The sequence below is a fragment of the Drosophila subobscura genome, chromosome A (genome assembly GCF_008121235.1).
Source record: "Drosophila subobscura isolate 14011-0131.10 chromosome A, UCBerk_Dsub_1.0, whole genome shotgun sequence".
NCBI lineage: Eukaryota > Metazoa > Arthropoda > Insecta > Diptera > Drosophilidae > Drosophila > Drosophila subobscura.
Genome location: NC_048530.1, coordinates 14,028,010 through 14,043,675, shown reverse-complemented (window position 1 = coordinate 14,043,675; position 15,666 = coordinate 14,028,010). Strand labels below are relative to the sequence as shown.

General features: G+C 50.2%; 6 protein-coding genes across 9 annotated transcripts; 2 read left to right on the top strand and 4 right to left on the bottom strand.

Annotated features, from left to right (window-relative positions):
* The first annotated feature begins 56 nt into the window (after positions 1–56).
* LOC117895101 (26S proteasome regulatory subunit 8) lies at positions 57–1,627 on the top strand. Its single transcript, XM_034802501.1, has 3 exons — positions 57–213; positions 274–418; positions 487–1,627. The coding sequence occupies exons 1-3, from the start codon at positions 196–198 to the stop codon at positions 1,539–1,541; spliced, it is 1,218 nt and encodes a 405-aa protein (XP_034658392.1). The 5' UTR covers positions 57–195; the 3' UTR covers positions 1,542–1,627.
* On the bottom strand, positions 1,602–2,464 carry LOC117895107 (acyl-CoA-binding domain-containing protein 6). Its single transcript, XM_034802515.1, has one exon. The coding sequence runs from the start codon at positions 2,433–2,435 to the stop codon at positions 1,677–1,679; it is 759 nt and encodes a 252-aa protein (XP_034658406.1). The 5' UTR covers positions 2,436–2,464; the 3' UTR covers positions 1,602–1,676.
* A 4-nt stretch (positions 2,465–2,468) lies between these two features.
* On the bottom strand, positions 2,469–3,017 carry LOC117895116 (SRA stem-loop-interacting RNA-binding protein, mitochondrial). Its single transcript, XM_034802526.1, has 2 exons — positions 2,947–3,017; positions 2,469–2,876 (listed from the first exon to the last, which is right to left on the bottom strand). Exon 2 carries the CDS (start codon positions 2,866–2,868, stop codon positions 2,602–2,604), a length of 267 nt encoding a protein of 88 aa, XP_034658417.1. The 5' UTR covers positions 2,869–2,876; positions 2,947–3,017; the 3' UTR covers positions 2,469–2,601.
* Positions 3,018–3,736: 719 nt separating this feature from the next.
* LOC117903138 (CTD nuclear envelope phosphatase 1 homolog) lies at positions 3,737–6,643 on the bottom strand. Of its 2 annotated transcripts, none has more exons than XM_034814975.1 (4): positions 5,212–6,643; positions 4,498–4,755; positions 4,255–4,437; positions 3,737–4,182 (listed from the first exon to the last, which is right to left on the bottom strand). In XM_034814975.1, exons 1-4 carry the CDS (start codon positions 5,308–5,310, stop codon positions 3,991–3,993), a joined length of 732 nt encoding a protein of 243 aa, XP_034670866.1. In that variant the 5' UTR covers positions 5,311–6,643; the 3' UTR covers positions 3,737–3,990. The 2 variants fall into 2 exon arrangements, with proteins under 2 accessions (XP_034670866.1, XP_034670867.1); XM_034814976.1 differs by having other exon boundaries at positions 4,498–4,746.
* A 288-nt stretch (positions 6,644–6,931) lies between these two features.
* On the top strand, positions 6,932–12,116 carry LOC117903108 (basic proline-rich protein). 3 transcript variants are annotated; one of them, XM_034814934.1, is made up of 4 exons: positions 6,932–7,523; positions 7,593–8,067; positions 8,161–8,695; positions 8,784–12,116. In XM_034814934.1, exons 1-4 carry the CDS (start codon positions 7,483–7,485, stop codon positions 10,517–10,519), a joined length of 2,787 nt encoding a protein of 928 aa, XP_034670825.1. In that variant the 5' UTR covers positions 6,932–7,482; the 3' UTR covers positions 10,520–12,116. The 3 variants fall into 3 exon arrangements, with proteins under 3 accessions (XP_034670825.1, XP_034670823.1, XP_034670824.1); XM_034814932.1 differs by having other exon boundaries at positions 6,932–8,067; XM_034814933.1 differs by having other exon boundaries at positions 6,934–8,067; positions 8,161–8,689.
* Positions 12,117–13,309: 1,193 nt separating this feature from the next.
* On the bottom strand, positions 13,310–15,462 carry LOC117903114 (GPI transamidase component PIG-T). The gene is made up of 2 exons (XM_034814940.1): positions 15,197–15,462; positions 13,310–15,138 (listed from the first exon to the last, which is right to left on the bottom strand). The coding sequence occupies exons 1-2, from the start codon at positions 15,372–15,374 to the stop codon at positions 13,424–13,426; spliced, it is 1,893 nt and encodes a 630-aa protein (XP_034670831.1). The 5' UTR covers positions 15,375–15,462; the 3' UTR covers positions 13,310–13,423.
* Positions 15,463–15,666: the final 204 nt, after the last annotated feature.

The window sequence follows — 15,666 nt, the reverse complement described above, 5'->3', positions numbered from 1 at the left end:
ATGAGAAAGTATATTTCGGTATATTTTGAGGGTAACATGGTATATTTTGTCGAAGAATCCACGGCCGCACTGGCAAAGAATGCCGAGTCATAATTAAAATAAAAAAGTGCATGTCAAAAACCGAACATTAAACGGTATACAAGCCATACAAGAAATTAGTGATAATCATACAACAAAGTAGCAGCAGCATTCAACATGACTGTGACCAACCGGGTAAGAATACTAAAGCCAAACATGTCGATTTATTGTGATTTATTGTCGACACAAATTTAGATGGAAATTGAGTCGGCCTACCAGAAAGGCGAAGGCTTCCGCTCGTATTATACACAAAAGATTGAGGAATTGCAGCTGGTTGTGGCCGAAAAGAGCCAGAATCTGCGCCGTTTGCAGGCCCAGCGCAACGAACTCAATGCCAAAGGTAAATGCAAAGCGAAACAAATGCAAAACGAAACTTCCCTTCAATTGATTTTCCGTTTTTTTTTGCAGTTCGCATGCTGCGCGAGGAGCTGCAGCTGCTGCAGGAGCAGGGCAGCTATGTGGGCGAGGTGGTGAAGCCCATGGACAAGAAGAAGGTGCTGGTTAAGGTGCATCCCGAGGGCAAGTTCGTTGTGGACCTGGACAAGAACATTGACATCAACGATGTGACGCCCAATTGCCGTGTGGCCCTGCGCAACGAGAGCTACACACTGCACAAGATTCTGCCCAACAAAGTGGACCCACTGGTCTCGCTGATGATGGTCGAGAAGGTGCCGGACTCCACCTACGAAATGGTCGGTGGCCTGGACAAGCAGATCAAGGAAATCAAAGAGGTCATCGAGCTGCCCGTCAAGCATCCCGAGCTATTCGATGCTCTGGGCATTGCCCAGCCCAAGGGTGTGCTCCTCTACGGCCCACCCGGTACTGGCAAGACCCTGCTGGCCCGTGCCGTGGCCCATCACACCGAGTGCACCTTCATTCGTGTCTCGGGCTCCGAGCTGGTGCAGAAGTTCATTGGCGAGGGATCGCGCATGGTGCGCGAGCTGTTCGTGATGGCCCGCGAGCACGCGCCATCGATCATCTTCATGGACGAAATCGACTCGATTGGCTCCTCGCGCATTGAGTCCGGCTCGGGCGGCGACTCCGAGGTGCAGCGCACCATGCTGGAGCTGCTCAACCAGCTGGACGGCTTCGAGGCCACCAAGAACATCAAAGTCATCATGGCCACCAATCGCATTGACATCCTCGACCCAGCCCTGCTGCGTCCCGGCCGCATTGATCGCAAGATTGAGTTCCCACCACCAAACGAGGAGGCGCGCTTGGACATTCTCAAGATTCACTCGCGCAAAATGAACCTAACGCGCGGCATCAACCTGCGCAAGATTGCCGAACTGATGCCGGGCGCCTCAGGGGCGGAGGTTAAGGGCGTGTGCACCGAGGCTGGCATGTACGCGCTGCGCGAGCGTCGCGTCCACGTCACCCAGGAGGACTTTGAGATGGCCGTGGCCAAGGTGATGCAAAAGGACTCCGAGAAGAACATGTCCATCAAGAAGCTGTGGAAGTAGTGCGTAAAATTAGTTTTCCCTCCCCTTTTTTTTCTTTTTTTTCCATTAAACACCAGCCCGTAGTTGGCGATTATTCTTCACATTTATTTATTGTATTTGTATTTCTGTTTATTGTTGAGTGGTGGATGCTGGAACTCAGTTGGCCGCCTGGCGTTGCTGCTCTTCGGCTTTGAGCATGTTGAAAATCTCCTTAGAGTCGGCCACATCGAAACAGGAATTGCCATCGGTGTCGTGTAGCTCCAGACTGGCCTTGAGCCTCAGTAGCGTGCGCACACCCTCGACGTGGCCACAGCTGGCGGCATAGTGCAGCGGTGTCTGCAGCTCCGAGTCCAGCTCGTTCACGCTGGCGCCCATCGACGACACCAGAAAGTCAATGATGTCCACGGCATTGCGATCGGTGGCCCAGTGAATGAGGGCCATGCCGTTGTCATCCTTGGCATTGGCATCGCTCGCCTTCATCTTGTGGCGCAGGGCGGACAGATTCTGCTCCTTGACTAGATCGAAGAGGGTCTTCTTGTGCTCGGGCATCAGCTCCTCCTCTGGCATCAGTTCGATGGAGTGAACGGCCCAGCTGTTGCCCTTCGACTTGCCGCACTCCTCCCTCCACTTGGGATTGATTGCCTGCAGCTTCTCGATGTACGCACTCTGGGCGTCGGCCCGGGACATGTCGCCCAGTGCCTTCCAGGCGTTCCACTTGCTGCGCGCCTGCATTTGGAGGATGGAGGGGCATGGCTGATTGCAGCGCCCCTCGGCGGCTTGTTTGTAGTACGCGTAGAAGTCCAGCAGATCGGATTTCTTCAGCTTATCCGCCTGCCCGCTCACATAGTTGGTGGCCAGCTCGAAGCTGCCCTGCTGCTGCTCCTCTTCGTCGAACAGATCCGAATCTAGATCCATGATGATTATTGAATTGATTTTGTGTTGCTTTTATCAGTTAGTTTAAGTTGCTTTAGTTGCTTATAGCTACTAGTTTGGTTTTGGGGCGAATGCGAATTGCGAATGGAAGTGGGAAAAAAAATGCTTTTGCGTCGCCGCCTTTTTGGTTGTCGCAGCCTGGCACTGTCTACGACTTTTGTATGTTGAGGTGGTGCCCCTCCAGTATGTGCTTTTGTTCGTGTTCGATTTTCTCTAGAGCTGTCAAGCTGTTGAAGCTGACAAAGCCGTAGCCTTTGGAGCAGCCCGTCTTCTTGTCGAAGATGACGTTTGCCGATAGGACACGTCCGAATTCCTTGAAATAGCCACGCAGCTCCTGATGGCCCACTGTCCAGGGTAAGTTGCCCACGAATATGCGGTGCACCGATTTTCCAACTTTTGCTACTGCGGTGGCCATGTGTGCGACTGCGAAAGCAACAATTTACAATTTTGATGTTTTAGTTGATGATCTTGGGGCCGCAGGGCCGCTCCTTACCAGCTGTGTTTTTCCCGTTGTTTCCGGTTGCGTAAATACTTGTTGTTGTTACCAGTGTGACCGCGGGTGTATCTGAGAGGTAAACCGCATTACCCTCACAAATAGACCTCTCATTGTCAAAATATACCGTAAATATACCATACATCTCAAATCATTTTCCCCGATTTTGATATTCTGATTCACATTACCAGGTAATTATGACTTTCAGCACAAAAACTATAATTTTTTTCGATTTATCAATCAATTATTCACAATATTGGCTAGTTTTCATGACATCTTTTTATTGGATTGTATGCGAAATATGGGTTAAAAGTAAATACAAATTAAATTTGCATAAAACGTCAGAATGTAACGTAAGGGTTACGTCATTTGACTACTTGTTGCGTGTCCACCGGCAGTATTTATTAATGTTAAAATTACGTTTTCCAAGCTCTTAAACATAAAACTGGCAGGAAGAGTTTCACACTTTGCGCCCCATGGCACATTTTATTGCCTAACAGCACTGTTGAAGTATGGATTCATGACGCTTTACAGCACAGAATTGTGTGCTGCCTGTTGCCAGTGGCCGCCAAATTTGAAGCAATGGCCCACCACTCTTGATGCTTTCCATGATGGATCCTGTAACTAACTGTACAACGATGTAGCCTCAGGTAGAAAAAACGCTAGGACATGTCAGTGTATTTTTAATGCTTAATAATTCCAAAAAGGGTTTTAATAAACTTTTCAATGACGCTTATACGTAAAAACTTGCATATATTTACATATATATAACCACACAAACATCATCATATCATTTTGGATCTTCATATATTTTCCCTATCCGTTGCAAGGATACAAAAAAAAAACAAAACATAATTTAATTAATGAAAAAATTCGTTAATGTGTCACAGCACCACCATTTTGTTGTTGTTGTTGTTGATGATAATTTCAGAAGATTTTCTCTCTTACGTTCTCTGATCCTCATAGACTACTACACACTAGGGCTAGGTCTAGGTCTAGGTCTAGGGCTAGTTCTAGGGCTAGTTCTAGGCTAGATCCCACCTGCTACCAAAGGCGATGCAGATGCAGATTACGCGACAGCACCGATCGCACATCGTTGGTAAAGCGCAGTGCGTCCAGCATGGGCAGCAGCGACAGCAGTGCCGTGTCCATGGGATCGGAGAACCAACTCTTGATGGGTATGGCATTATTGGGGAAGCAGCGGTACGCTCCCGGGGAATTGTCAATTATAAATATCTGCAAAATAACAAAAATGAAATCAGTAAATCTGTTGACCCAGAGAAGTATGTGGGATGCTGCTCCTTTTACCCTATTCAAGTCACTGCAAATGGCAGACAAGTCTTTGGTATACGATCCATAGTCGGGCGTACAGTGTTGTCTGTAGTAGCGCCTCCGCAATATGTTCCGACCATTGTCCAGCTTGTCCGCGACAGCAGCTCCATATATCTCCATGCTGGCGGTGAATACCACCAGATCATACCACTGTGAGACCTGCAAAATGGATGATAAACTGCATTAGCATTGGGAATGGAAATGGATGGGTCCACTTACCACATCCAAAAAGTAGTCCACGTGCGGCCTTTTGTGCACAAAGAAGCGCACTGGATTCCGATCGATGGTCACCTTGACGGTGAAGTCATGCGGTGTGCCCGGCTTCACTGTGTTCCTGGGCATCGCATTGTGATGTGAGTGTATCAGCGTTTCGTCCAGATCCAGGACCAGAGTTTTTCGCTGCACCAGACTGAGGCGATGCCGCGACACCGGTGACAGCGGGAAAAGTTCATATTTAACCGGTTGATACTGGATAAACTAAAGAAGTTAATCACAATCAACTCTGAATCGATAATTTTAAGTGTCGATATATACAGTACTAAGAGAGAGAGAGAGGGAGAGATGGGAGTGTGGGTGGGTGGGTGCAAGGGTGAGGCATGCCGAAGGTCAGTTCTTCTTGCAAAGTCATGATGAATCTGTTTTGGATTTGATAAGGCAAGCCTCGAGTGCAGTGCCCCACACAAAATATTGATAAAGGGTTGCGATTGGGAATTCGGGTTGTGGCTGGCATTTGGGGTTGCGGCGTATGGGTACGCCTTAGCGATCCTTCACTGTGCACGGGCCAGCTAGGTCTTATCAACTTCCAGTCGCATTTATTGTAGCTATTTCATGTGTGTGTGTGGATCGGGTTAGTGGGAATTGATTGGTGGAGCTGGGGGTGGGGGTTCTTTAAACTATTCGTTTTTGTTCTTGCTTTTTTGGGGTAATACTTACAGCTCGCACTTGGCGATTGAACATGAAACAAATGCATGTCCAGACTTTTGATAGCAGCAACAAAAGTGCATGGAATTTCATTTGCAGAAGGGAAATCATTTGGTAAGAAGGTTCCGTCCGGTATCGTCTTCTTACCAAATTTCTATGTCTACTAATTTTTCTGAGTAGAATCTTGAATGAATGGGTGAACTCGCTGCTGCAATCGACCGACAGCTCGACCCGACCGATGACCGATGTTGACGATGTTGGGGATGGAGTTACGCCGCTTCGGTCTTTTGCATTTGTGGGAAAGGGAGAGGGAGCGAGGAAGAGAGATCGCTTCGGTGTGTGCTGTTTCTTTTTTTCGGTTTTATGTGATGTTCTGCTACTGCTGCTGCTCCGCTCTCTCTTTCACTTCTGCCTTCTTTTGCCGGCTAATGATTTCTCGCGTTTCTTTAGCTTTTAGTACTTTTCTTTTTTGTTGCTTCTTTTGTGATAACACGCCGCTTTTGATTTTTGTTGTTATGCCGAACAAACACACACACACGCTCGCACACCCGCACACGGAACACACGCACGTATGCACACACGCGTGAAAAACACCGTAGTAGAAAATCGATAACAAGAGTGCCGCCGCCTGGTGTCGCGTTCCCCTCTCGCACTCAACCAACGGGTGGGGAGGCACGGAAATCGCTTTAACAGAATCCGAAACAGAGTTTCCTTATTTTAGCGCGCTTTTTGTCGCCTCTATTTGTTGCCTTGATCCGATAGGGCGCTGATCTGGCATAACTTTTTGGCTCTATTGTTGCTGTCTACTGGCTGGGACTGGGCAACATGCAGCAGGGCACAGCACAGTGTACAGAAATCGGGAATCGAGATCAAAAAAATGTATCTCGAGATTTTCTATTGAGCAACAATTTTGGAGGATTGCTTGCACATAATTATTGCACTTTGATTTGATTTATTTGAACCCTTGAGTGATGTGTTGTGTGCGGTTTTTCGGTTGGATAATCTCGCGGCTGCCGAGGGTTTCTCATAACTGTTTTGGGTTGCTCTTTAAATTATATAAATATAGTTTGTCAGCGGTTTTTTTAATTTATTTTTCAGCGTTTTTGTTTAATAAACTCTCACACTGATGTACACATGCAGACACGCGCGCACACACACACAGAGTTTGGCCAAAAGCCAGCCAACAAAATATAATTGTGAAAAAATAGTGTATGAGGAGGACCGTCCGTGGAGTGGAGGAGTGGAGTACTATGCTATCGATAGGCCCCGTTTGTGTGATTGCCGGCTGCAAAATTGGTTGTTATCGTTGTTTAGCGTTTTTGATATATTTATCACATAAAGTTGCTACAATTTACGAATATCCTCAATTAAAAACTACAATACTAGCATTATAGTTATTTATTAATAGTATGTAGTGTGGCCCTGAGCGAAGGCCTGCAAAATGATTTGTGCATCGTTGGCAGCACATGCGTACGAGAGCGCCATATTGATGGAGGCCATACACGAACAGATCCGACCGTCATGCACTGGCAAATAATAAAAAGCAATTTTTAACAACTCCGCGTTGTTTATGTGTCCATCAACATATACAGCCATTAATATTCGAATTTATGCTAGCCAAAAGTTAATCTTTTGCGATATTTCATATATTTTTAATGTAAATACATTATATGCCTTGATTCCGTCATGCAACACTGCGGCGCAGGGCATCAAGCGCCGTCTGCACGTGTACGATTGACGACCAACCGATTAATCGCTTCGAGCAGCCGCCTGGTGTAATCGTTTTAAGCGTCGTTCTGTGCAAATTGCAAAAAGTGTAAGAAAAAGAGAAAAATATGCAGACTTTGCGCAAAACCATTTGAATGCCAATTGTGCCAACGTTCAATATTCAGACGACAACCCAACGCCAAGGGGCAGGTGCAAAGTGCTCGAGGATTTAAACAAATTATTTTCCGTGTCTCCTGCGTGTGTGTGGGTGCGTGTGCGTGTGTTAATGTGTGTTGCGGCGCGTGGGTGAGTGTGTGTGAGCGAGCGTGCCAGTGTGCGTGTGTGTGAGTGTAAAAAAAGCCGCACACTGCAAAAAAAAGGAAAATTTTCCTTTTTGCCCTTTTCTCGCATTTGGCAACTGAATAACCGTCGAAAGGGGCGCCCCCCCACACCCGTGGCGAACCGACGAATCGGTTTTATATATTTTTTTGCCCCAACCGGTTTAGAATAACCGCTAAAATTGTGGAAAAACAGGAGAAAACTCCCAAGCGGAAGAAGAAGACTGCAGCCAGTAAAATGTCTGCAGTTTACTCGCCGCAGCCGCCGCAGCAGCAGCAGCAACAGCAGCCGCCTCCCCCACCACAGCAGCAGCAGCAGCAGCAACCGCCCCCCAATGCCATGTCCATGCAGCAGCAACAGCAGCAGCAACAACAACAGCAGCCACCCGGCGTCGGTGGTGGCGGCGGCGGTGGCAGCGTCCTCGGCTCCCAGGGCGGGCTGCTGCCCATGGGGATGCAGCAGCAGCAGCGTATCACCGGTGTGCCGCCAATGGGAGTGCCCGGCTCCCCCGGCAGCATCATCACCGGTGTGGGTGGTGGACCCGGCGGTGTCGGTGGCTGCGGCAACATGATGGGCGTCAACCCACCATCGACTCCGCGCGGCGGCGGCGGCGGTGGCGTCGGCGGTGGTCCGCCGCAGGTCAACTCAGCGCAGATCCAGAAGATGCTCGACGAGAACTGCGGCCTCATCCAGACGATCCAGGACTTCCAGAGCATGGGCAAGGCGCAGGAGTGCATGTCCTACCACGTGGCCCTGCACAGGAATCTGGTGTATCTGGCCCAGCTGGCGGATCCTGCAATGAATATCTCCCAGATATTGCCGGTGAGTGCTGACCCCAAAGGCAGGCGCCTCGGACTGTTCTAATCATTTAATGCTCTCTGCTACACATACACACACACACACACACACACACAGCCGCCACACATACTGCAGACACAGGCGATGCAGCAGGGCAACCAGCAGACTCCGGGTGTTCCCACCGGTCCTCACGGTATGCTGGGCGGCCTGCCACCACCCCAACAACAGCAGCAACAACAGCCACAGCAGCCCGGCGGTCCCGGCCAGGGCCAGCCCCAGCAGCCGGGCGGGCCACCGCAAATGGGTGGCATGCAGCAGCATGGCAGCGAGCCCGGCGTCCAGATGACACCCTATGGCGCCCAGCAGCAGCAGCAGCAGCCGCCCCATCCCGGCATGCCGCCCAATCCTCAGCAGCAATCTCAGCAACAGCAGCAGCAGCAGCAACAACAGCAGCAGGCAGCGGCCGCAGCGGCGGCGGCAGCAGCTGCAGCAGCGGCAGCCGCTGGCCAACAGGTGACGCAAGTGAGCCAAGCCGGCCCGCAGGTCCAGCAGCAGCAGCAGCAACAGCATCCATCGGCGATCTACCGCAACGCCCAGGGCGGGGGACAGCCGGGACAGGGACCGGCACAGCAATCGATTCTACCCAGTAAGTGTAAAGTATCCGCCGTGCCAGTGGAGACTCGAATAGCTTCAATTGCTTCAATCGCTGATCCTCGATATCTGCCTTCTCCTTCTTGCAGATCAACAGCAGCAGCAGCGGCCCAACAATGGCCCGCTGGCAGGACCCGGCCAGAACCAACAGCCGCCCCAGCAGCAGCAGCAACAGCAGCCACAGCAGGGCTCCCAGCAGCAGCAGCCGCCCAATCAGCAGCAGCAGCAGCCCCAACAACAGCAGGGACCGCAGCAGGGCGGACCGGGCGGTGTGCCGCCACCACAGACACCGTACCGCGTGAGCTACCAGCAGCAGCAGCAACAGCACGGACACTATCCCGGGTATCCGCCGCAAACGCAGCCGCAGTATCAGCCGCAGGGCGCCTATCCGTATGGTCCGCCGACGCAGGGCTATGGGCCACCGCCGCCGGGTCCACCGAATGCAGCGCAGGCTGGCTACCATCATGGCGGCGCTGGGGCAGGAGCCGGAGGACATGGCGGCTATCAGCCAAACACTGGCGGACCCGGACAGCAGGCACCGCCACCGGGCGTCTATGCACCACCGCCAGGCAGCCAGCAGGGCGTGCCGCCTGGGCAGCAGCCACCGCCGCCGCCAGGACAGATGTATGGACCGCCGCCAGGCACCGCTGGCGGGCAGCAGGTGGGTGCGCCGGGTGGACCGCCTGGACCACCGCAAAGCGTCAATCAGTATGGTCCGCCGCCGCCGCAGAACTCTACGGGTGGTCCGCCGCCCATGAGCTATGCCGGGTATCCCCCGAATCCCAATCAGTACGGGCAGGCAGGAGCAGGTGGAGCACCCCCAGGCGGTGGCTACGGGCCACCACCGCCGCCCAACAGCAGCGGACAGTCGCCGTATCAGGCCTACCAGCAGCAACAGCAACAACAGCAGCAGCAGCAGGCGGTGGGTGCTGGTGGCGCACCGCCGGGCAGCAGTTATCCGGGCGGACCGCCAACGAGTGTGGTGTCCGGTGGTCCGCCACCACCACCCGGTGGCTACAGCACAACGGCGCCCAGCCAAACGCCGCCGCCGCAGGGACCCCAGCAGCAGCAGCAACAACAGCCGGGCGGCGGCGGAGCGGGCTCCAATCCGAACGGGCCCAATGCCCAGCAGCAGTCGACGCCGCCGCCATCGGGAGGAGTGGGTGGCAATCCGCAGCAGCAGCAGCAGCAAGTGCCGGGCGGTGGGGCAGGAGGGGCGGGCTCTCAGCAGCAGCAGCAGCAGTACGCGCCTCCGCCGCCGCAACAGCAGCAGCAGCAGGGAGGGCCGGGTGGAGTGGTCGTCTCTGGTGTGGCACCGCTGCCCACACAGGTGCAACCCACATACTCGACGCCTGGCGGCGTTACAGGCTACGGGCCGCCGCAACCGCAGCAGCAGCAGCAAGGGCCAGGAGGACCTCCTACCTCCCAGCAGCAACAGCAGCAGCCACCACCGACCGGGGGTCCACCCAATCCCCAGGCCAGTGCCCAGCAACAGCAGCAACAACAGCAGCAACAGCAGCAGCAGCCGCCACCGAACGGTGCCACGCCGAATATGCCGCCGAATCAATATCAACCGGCTCCGGGTGCCCCACAGCCGTACGGAGGTCCGCCGCCACAGGCATACGGACCACCGCCGCCGGGCAGTGCCTATCCAGGGCATGCGTACCATCAGCCACCGCAGGCGGGCGGTTATGCCCAATATCCGCCCACGCAGGGCTATCAGAGCTACAGGCCGGCTGGCGCACAAATGCCGCCACCCGGTGCACCCCAAGGACCGCCACCAACGGGGGCCTACGGCTACTACAGCAATCAGCCGCCGCAATGAGGCTGAGCGGTAGCGGTGGCAGAAGGAAATCCACTCGAAAAAATGCTCATGATGAAATGGGATTCATGAAGGATAAAAGGCGGGACACAGCGACACCCACGCCCAAAATGAAGACGATTCTTTTTGCATACAATTTAGAGACTTAAGCGGCTGATCGGGAGACAGTTATCTAAATAGATATACATATATATATAAAGATATATATATAAATACGATTTGATATATAATTGATTCGTAAGGCAAGTTTCTCCTCCTGTCCCTCCCTTGCTTCTCCCTGGCGAGAGAGTGAGCCTTGCACGGTCTTTTAGTCGTAAGCTCTCCCCTCTATATAGTAGTAGTAGATGTGTTTTCTTAACCATAGGAATTAGCTATTTAAACTAATTTTTTTGTCGTGTCCGTAGTAGTAGCCACACAGTGTGAAAGAGAGAGAACAGATGGAAAGAGATGTCTGTCCATTCATTCATATTTCATTTATATATATTTGTATTTTATTTTATTGTTTTGATTTGATTCTAGCATGGGCCTCGCTCCTGCCCTGCCCTGCCCGTTTCCCTCTTTTTCATTGTTCTTTGCGCGTACTATAGGATAAGCAGCTCTACCCTTACACCCCGTAAAATTACTATTTAAAAGCAGATATTATAAATAATACAATTAACTATATTTCACAATAATATACAAGAAATTCAAGAAAAACTAAAGCGAGAGAGAGGGAGAATGCCTCATTGATGCCTCTACACTAATGGCTGGCACAGTACGGAACAATTAATTTATATTATAAAAAACATTCAACAAGGAAAAGGAAAAGGAGAAGAACAAAACAACTTAAAACTAAATAGCACACTCTGAAAATATAGAAATTTTTGTAATTTTTTTCGTTTAACATTTTTTTTTTTCGATTTTTTTTTTATAGTTAATGAATATAGTGGAATACAGTGGACACTCCATAGGTGGACTTAAGACTCTTATAAAGTTTGATAATAATTAATACGATGGATCTGATACTGGATGCTTGACTTCTATTTAAATAATTATTCAAGGAATGCATTTTATTGCCTAAAAACACACACACAAAAATGAGTTCCAAAATATAATTAGCATTTAGTATTAAAAACAAAATATTTATTTAGCTAACGGAAGGGAAACAACTACAAATAAAACAAACGACAAAGTTATTGTTATTTAAGGAAGAAGAGAGAAAACATATTTTGGTTTTAAGAGATTTCGATTCTAGCTGTAAGAATGTGCTCCACTGTAGTAGTAATCCTCTCTCCTCCCGTGAACCCTTGCAAAGTGTACAATTAGAAGAAACAAATTCCATTTAGAGCTCTTGTAAAGATCTTGTAATTTTGTGGAACGGCGAGAGTTTCTGTGTGGCGCCATCTCGCTCTGAAGCAGGTCCCACGACTGTTGCTGCTCTGCTCTAATCCGCTCGAAAATCTCAAATGATCCCCACAGACCCTGGCCCGATACCCCCTTCCACCCACAGACATCGAGAAAATATATAGGAGATACGAGTATATCAAATAGCATTTAGAAATTTCTATTTTCAAAATGCAAAATAAGAAATACAAAAAAAAACAAAATAATAAAAAAATTTAAAAAAAAAATGAAATACAATAAACTTGCAAAATGTTTTTGATTTATTCTTAAGACTTTCTTAAGTAGTAAAGTATGTTTTTTTAAGTATTCCTTGAGGATTGGGTAATAAAGAAAGGAACATATTAACAGGAAAATATTCTAGAAATCTAAATTAATTTTTTAGCTCTGCGAAAATTTATATTTTGAGGGGATTTTCATTTTTCCTAATTGATTAATCTTTGCAATCCATGAAGTAAAGGTAAAAAACAAAAATGTAACGTTAAAAAAAATGGTTACAACTTGTTTTTAATATTACAATGACTTAGGTCTGAGCACAAAAATAGGAACACCAAAACAAACCATTTTTTATGTTTTTAAGAGTTTTTTTGGGTTTAAACCATTGATATGTTTGAGTAGATTTAGCTATAAAACCATCCCAAAAACCTTAGTTTCGAAAATAGGGAAGGGAAGCGTTGAGTGTAGCCTTCCCGTGGACATGAAAACGTCAAAAATAATGGATTCTGGTACCGGTTAACTGCCTAAATATTTAAATATTCCAAGATAATGGTTCATTTTGAAAGGAGTTGAGTTACCACAACCACAACTTAAGGCTCAGCCATAAGAAAACTCGTCGAATTCCAGTGATTTACGCAAGCCACCTTATATTTCCTATGGAAATCAAACAAATTTCCACATAAAACATTCACAAATTTATTGGCAAGAATGATTTTTGACTGTTACTGCCTTAAATACATTAATTCGATTCCTAGCTATGTCTTTTAATGCGTCACATGACGTCACATGCGCGTGTGGCAACCATCGTCTAGCCAACACTGCTTCACTGCAGCTTCAGTGCACTTTATAAAGCGGCTGCACTTCCAGCAGCAGCGGCCGCATAAAATCTCTTTCCGCACATACACACCTACAATATACACATCAGAAACGATATTTGCACTGCTTGCTGAATGCTTCAGCGTGTACAAAAAGCTAGCAGCATTACACAAACACACACCCACGCTTAAATAAAGCAAGTGCAGCCGCCTGCATTGTTTACAAATAGCCGTTAATGCCTTTGCTTGAAGTCGCTCAAAAACGGAGCTACACAACACTGGGCCAAATTGTTTTAGTGCCAACGCCGGCGCACGTTAAAACATGTGAAATCCATTATTTATAAGCGATTTGCATTTATTTAAACATGTTTATAAATATTTCTTGTTTTTTTGGTTCTTTTAGAGTTGCGGAATAATGTCAATTGTTCTCTCTTGAATGTTTTAGGCTTTCTTTGTTTGTTTTTTGTTTTGGTGGAGCTTATCACGACCCCAGAGTTCAGTGCGCGCACTCCTTGTCCTCTTTATCCTCTTTCTCCCTCTCCTTCTCCTCCTCATCGTCGTTGTCATTTTCATTCTTATCCTGCTCCTCAGGCGGCAGGCATCCTGCTCCTTCAGGGACATCCGCTTCCCCCGCCGTTGGGAGCACCGGGCTACCACGACTGAACAATTTCTCCTTGAGCTTCTTGAGGAAGTTGCGGGGTGCCGATGTCTGGCGCACCACCACAATCAGCTTGGTGGCCACACTGTGGATGGGGCCGAAGGCCAGGGCCACCACCGTGCAGGCCAGACAGATGACGTTGTAGGGCATGCTGAAGTCGGGCGTGGGCAGCGAGACGATCAGGGCTTCGGTGTGCAGGCCGAGCACATACGACGGACGGGTGGCGTTGAACGAGTGCGCAAAGAGATGGCCCTCCAGCGGCAGGGCCGAGTAGTTGGTGCCCATTGGCAGGGCGCTGGCGACGAGGGCCGCATTGATGTAGTGGCCGTGATTGGCATCGGGCGGATACTCGAGCCACTTGAGCACCAGATAGTCCACATCGATGGTGATGAGCGCCGAGCTCTGGCCGGGCAGCAGGAACCCAATCTCCAGGTGGGTGGGCAGCTCGCGCTGCTTGCCGGGTGCATAGTGGAGCAGCTTGAAGGGCAGCGTCTCGCTGCCGTACTCGTTCCGGCCCAGCGGACGCCGACGGATGTTGAGCGTATGCAGGTAGGCGTGCACATACCATGGAATGAGCTCCTGCACGAGAATGGGCAGCGGTGCGTAGTGCGAGTTGGTCACCTCCGTGACGATGCGTCCGCGCTCCTGTCCCTGCCCCAGCAGATAGCGATGGGCGTAGATTGGCGGCGGTGCGGGCTTCTGGCGGTTGCGTCGCAGCTCGCCCTTGGGCGCCAGCCAGGCGATGTTGAAGAGCCGCTCGCCCTGGTCCTGGAACTGCTCCTGCATGTCGTACACCCCATAGACCACCGTGTAGCCGCCCCGTGTGGTCGTCTCTTCCGCGGGCGGCGGCGGCACCAGCTGGTAGCGGGCGCCCAGCTCGTTGCGCTGCACATAGATCTTGCTGCTGCTCGCCAGCTCGCAGTAGCCGTTGAGGCCCATGCCAAAGAGGCGGCGCAGCGAAAAGTCATTGCCGCTCTGCTCGAGCAGGCGCAGATCGTAGACGAGATTTGCCGTCTGTGTCATCTCCAGTATGCAGTTGTCCTCGTCGTGATCCTGGCACAGGGTGCGCACCTTCAGGCCCAGCGAATGGTACTTGGTGTTGTGCACATAGCCGGAGTTGAGCAGCGAGGCGAATCCCGAGGCACTGCCGCATGGCAGAAGCTTCTTCCAGGGCGTCAGATTCTCCGTGCAGACAATCTCGCGCGGCAGCGAGGCGTAGCGCACGAAATTCTCCCGATTGGCAGGCATGAACTGGGGCCGCAGCAGATGCTTGGGCGCTATGCTGTTGGTGTTGTCCACAAAGTTTAGCGAGGCGCAGAGGACGCCCGAGAAGACGTTCGCCAGCTGGGCCCACTGCTTGTCCACCTGCTGGTCGGTGAGATTTGTAGCCTTGATCCAGGCCCACATCTCGGCACCGCTGGTGGCCTCAACGATGGGATAGCCCCAGGTCTCGTAGCGCCACAGGCCCTGCGTGAGGCCGATGTGCAGCTCCTTGACATCGAACTGCTGCAGCAGCTCGGCAATGACGCGGGGCGTCAGCTGTGTGTGGTAGACTAACAGATCCATGGCATGACTATGGAGAATGTAATTGGAAAGTCGGGGGCTACTCACGGTTCTCCTTCTGGCCATAGTGCCAGCGTGTGGTAAACTGAAAATATGTGTTTACATGGTCGCCGGATAGCGGACGGACAACGAGCTCCTCATGGAAGTGCTCGTCCTTGGGGGTTGTCTGGGCCACCGCAGTGGCAAGCAGGAGGGCGCCCACACAACACATATGTGTCCAAGACATTTGAATTTCAATAAAAACTGCAAATATTCAATTCAATTGCAATCTATTAAAATTGCGGCAAATGGGTGAAAGATAATACACAGGCGGCGCAGGGTTGATTTGATCTGCCGATATTTCGTGCACCGATATCAGGGCTGCTTTGTCCAGTAATCGACACTGTAAATGCAATTTACCCACAAATAAACAATTTTTAAATGAAAATGCAGATATATATGGCTTTTTCTCGAGTATTTATTCACGCAATTAGTAGTGACTTAGTATGGGTACAAAAATATTGATTAAACTGATTAGT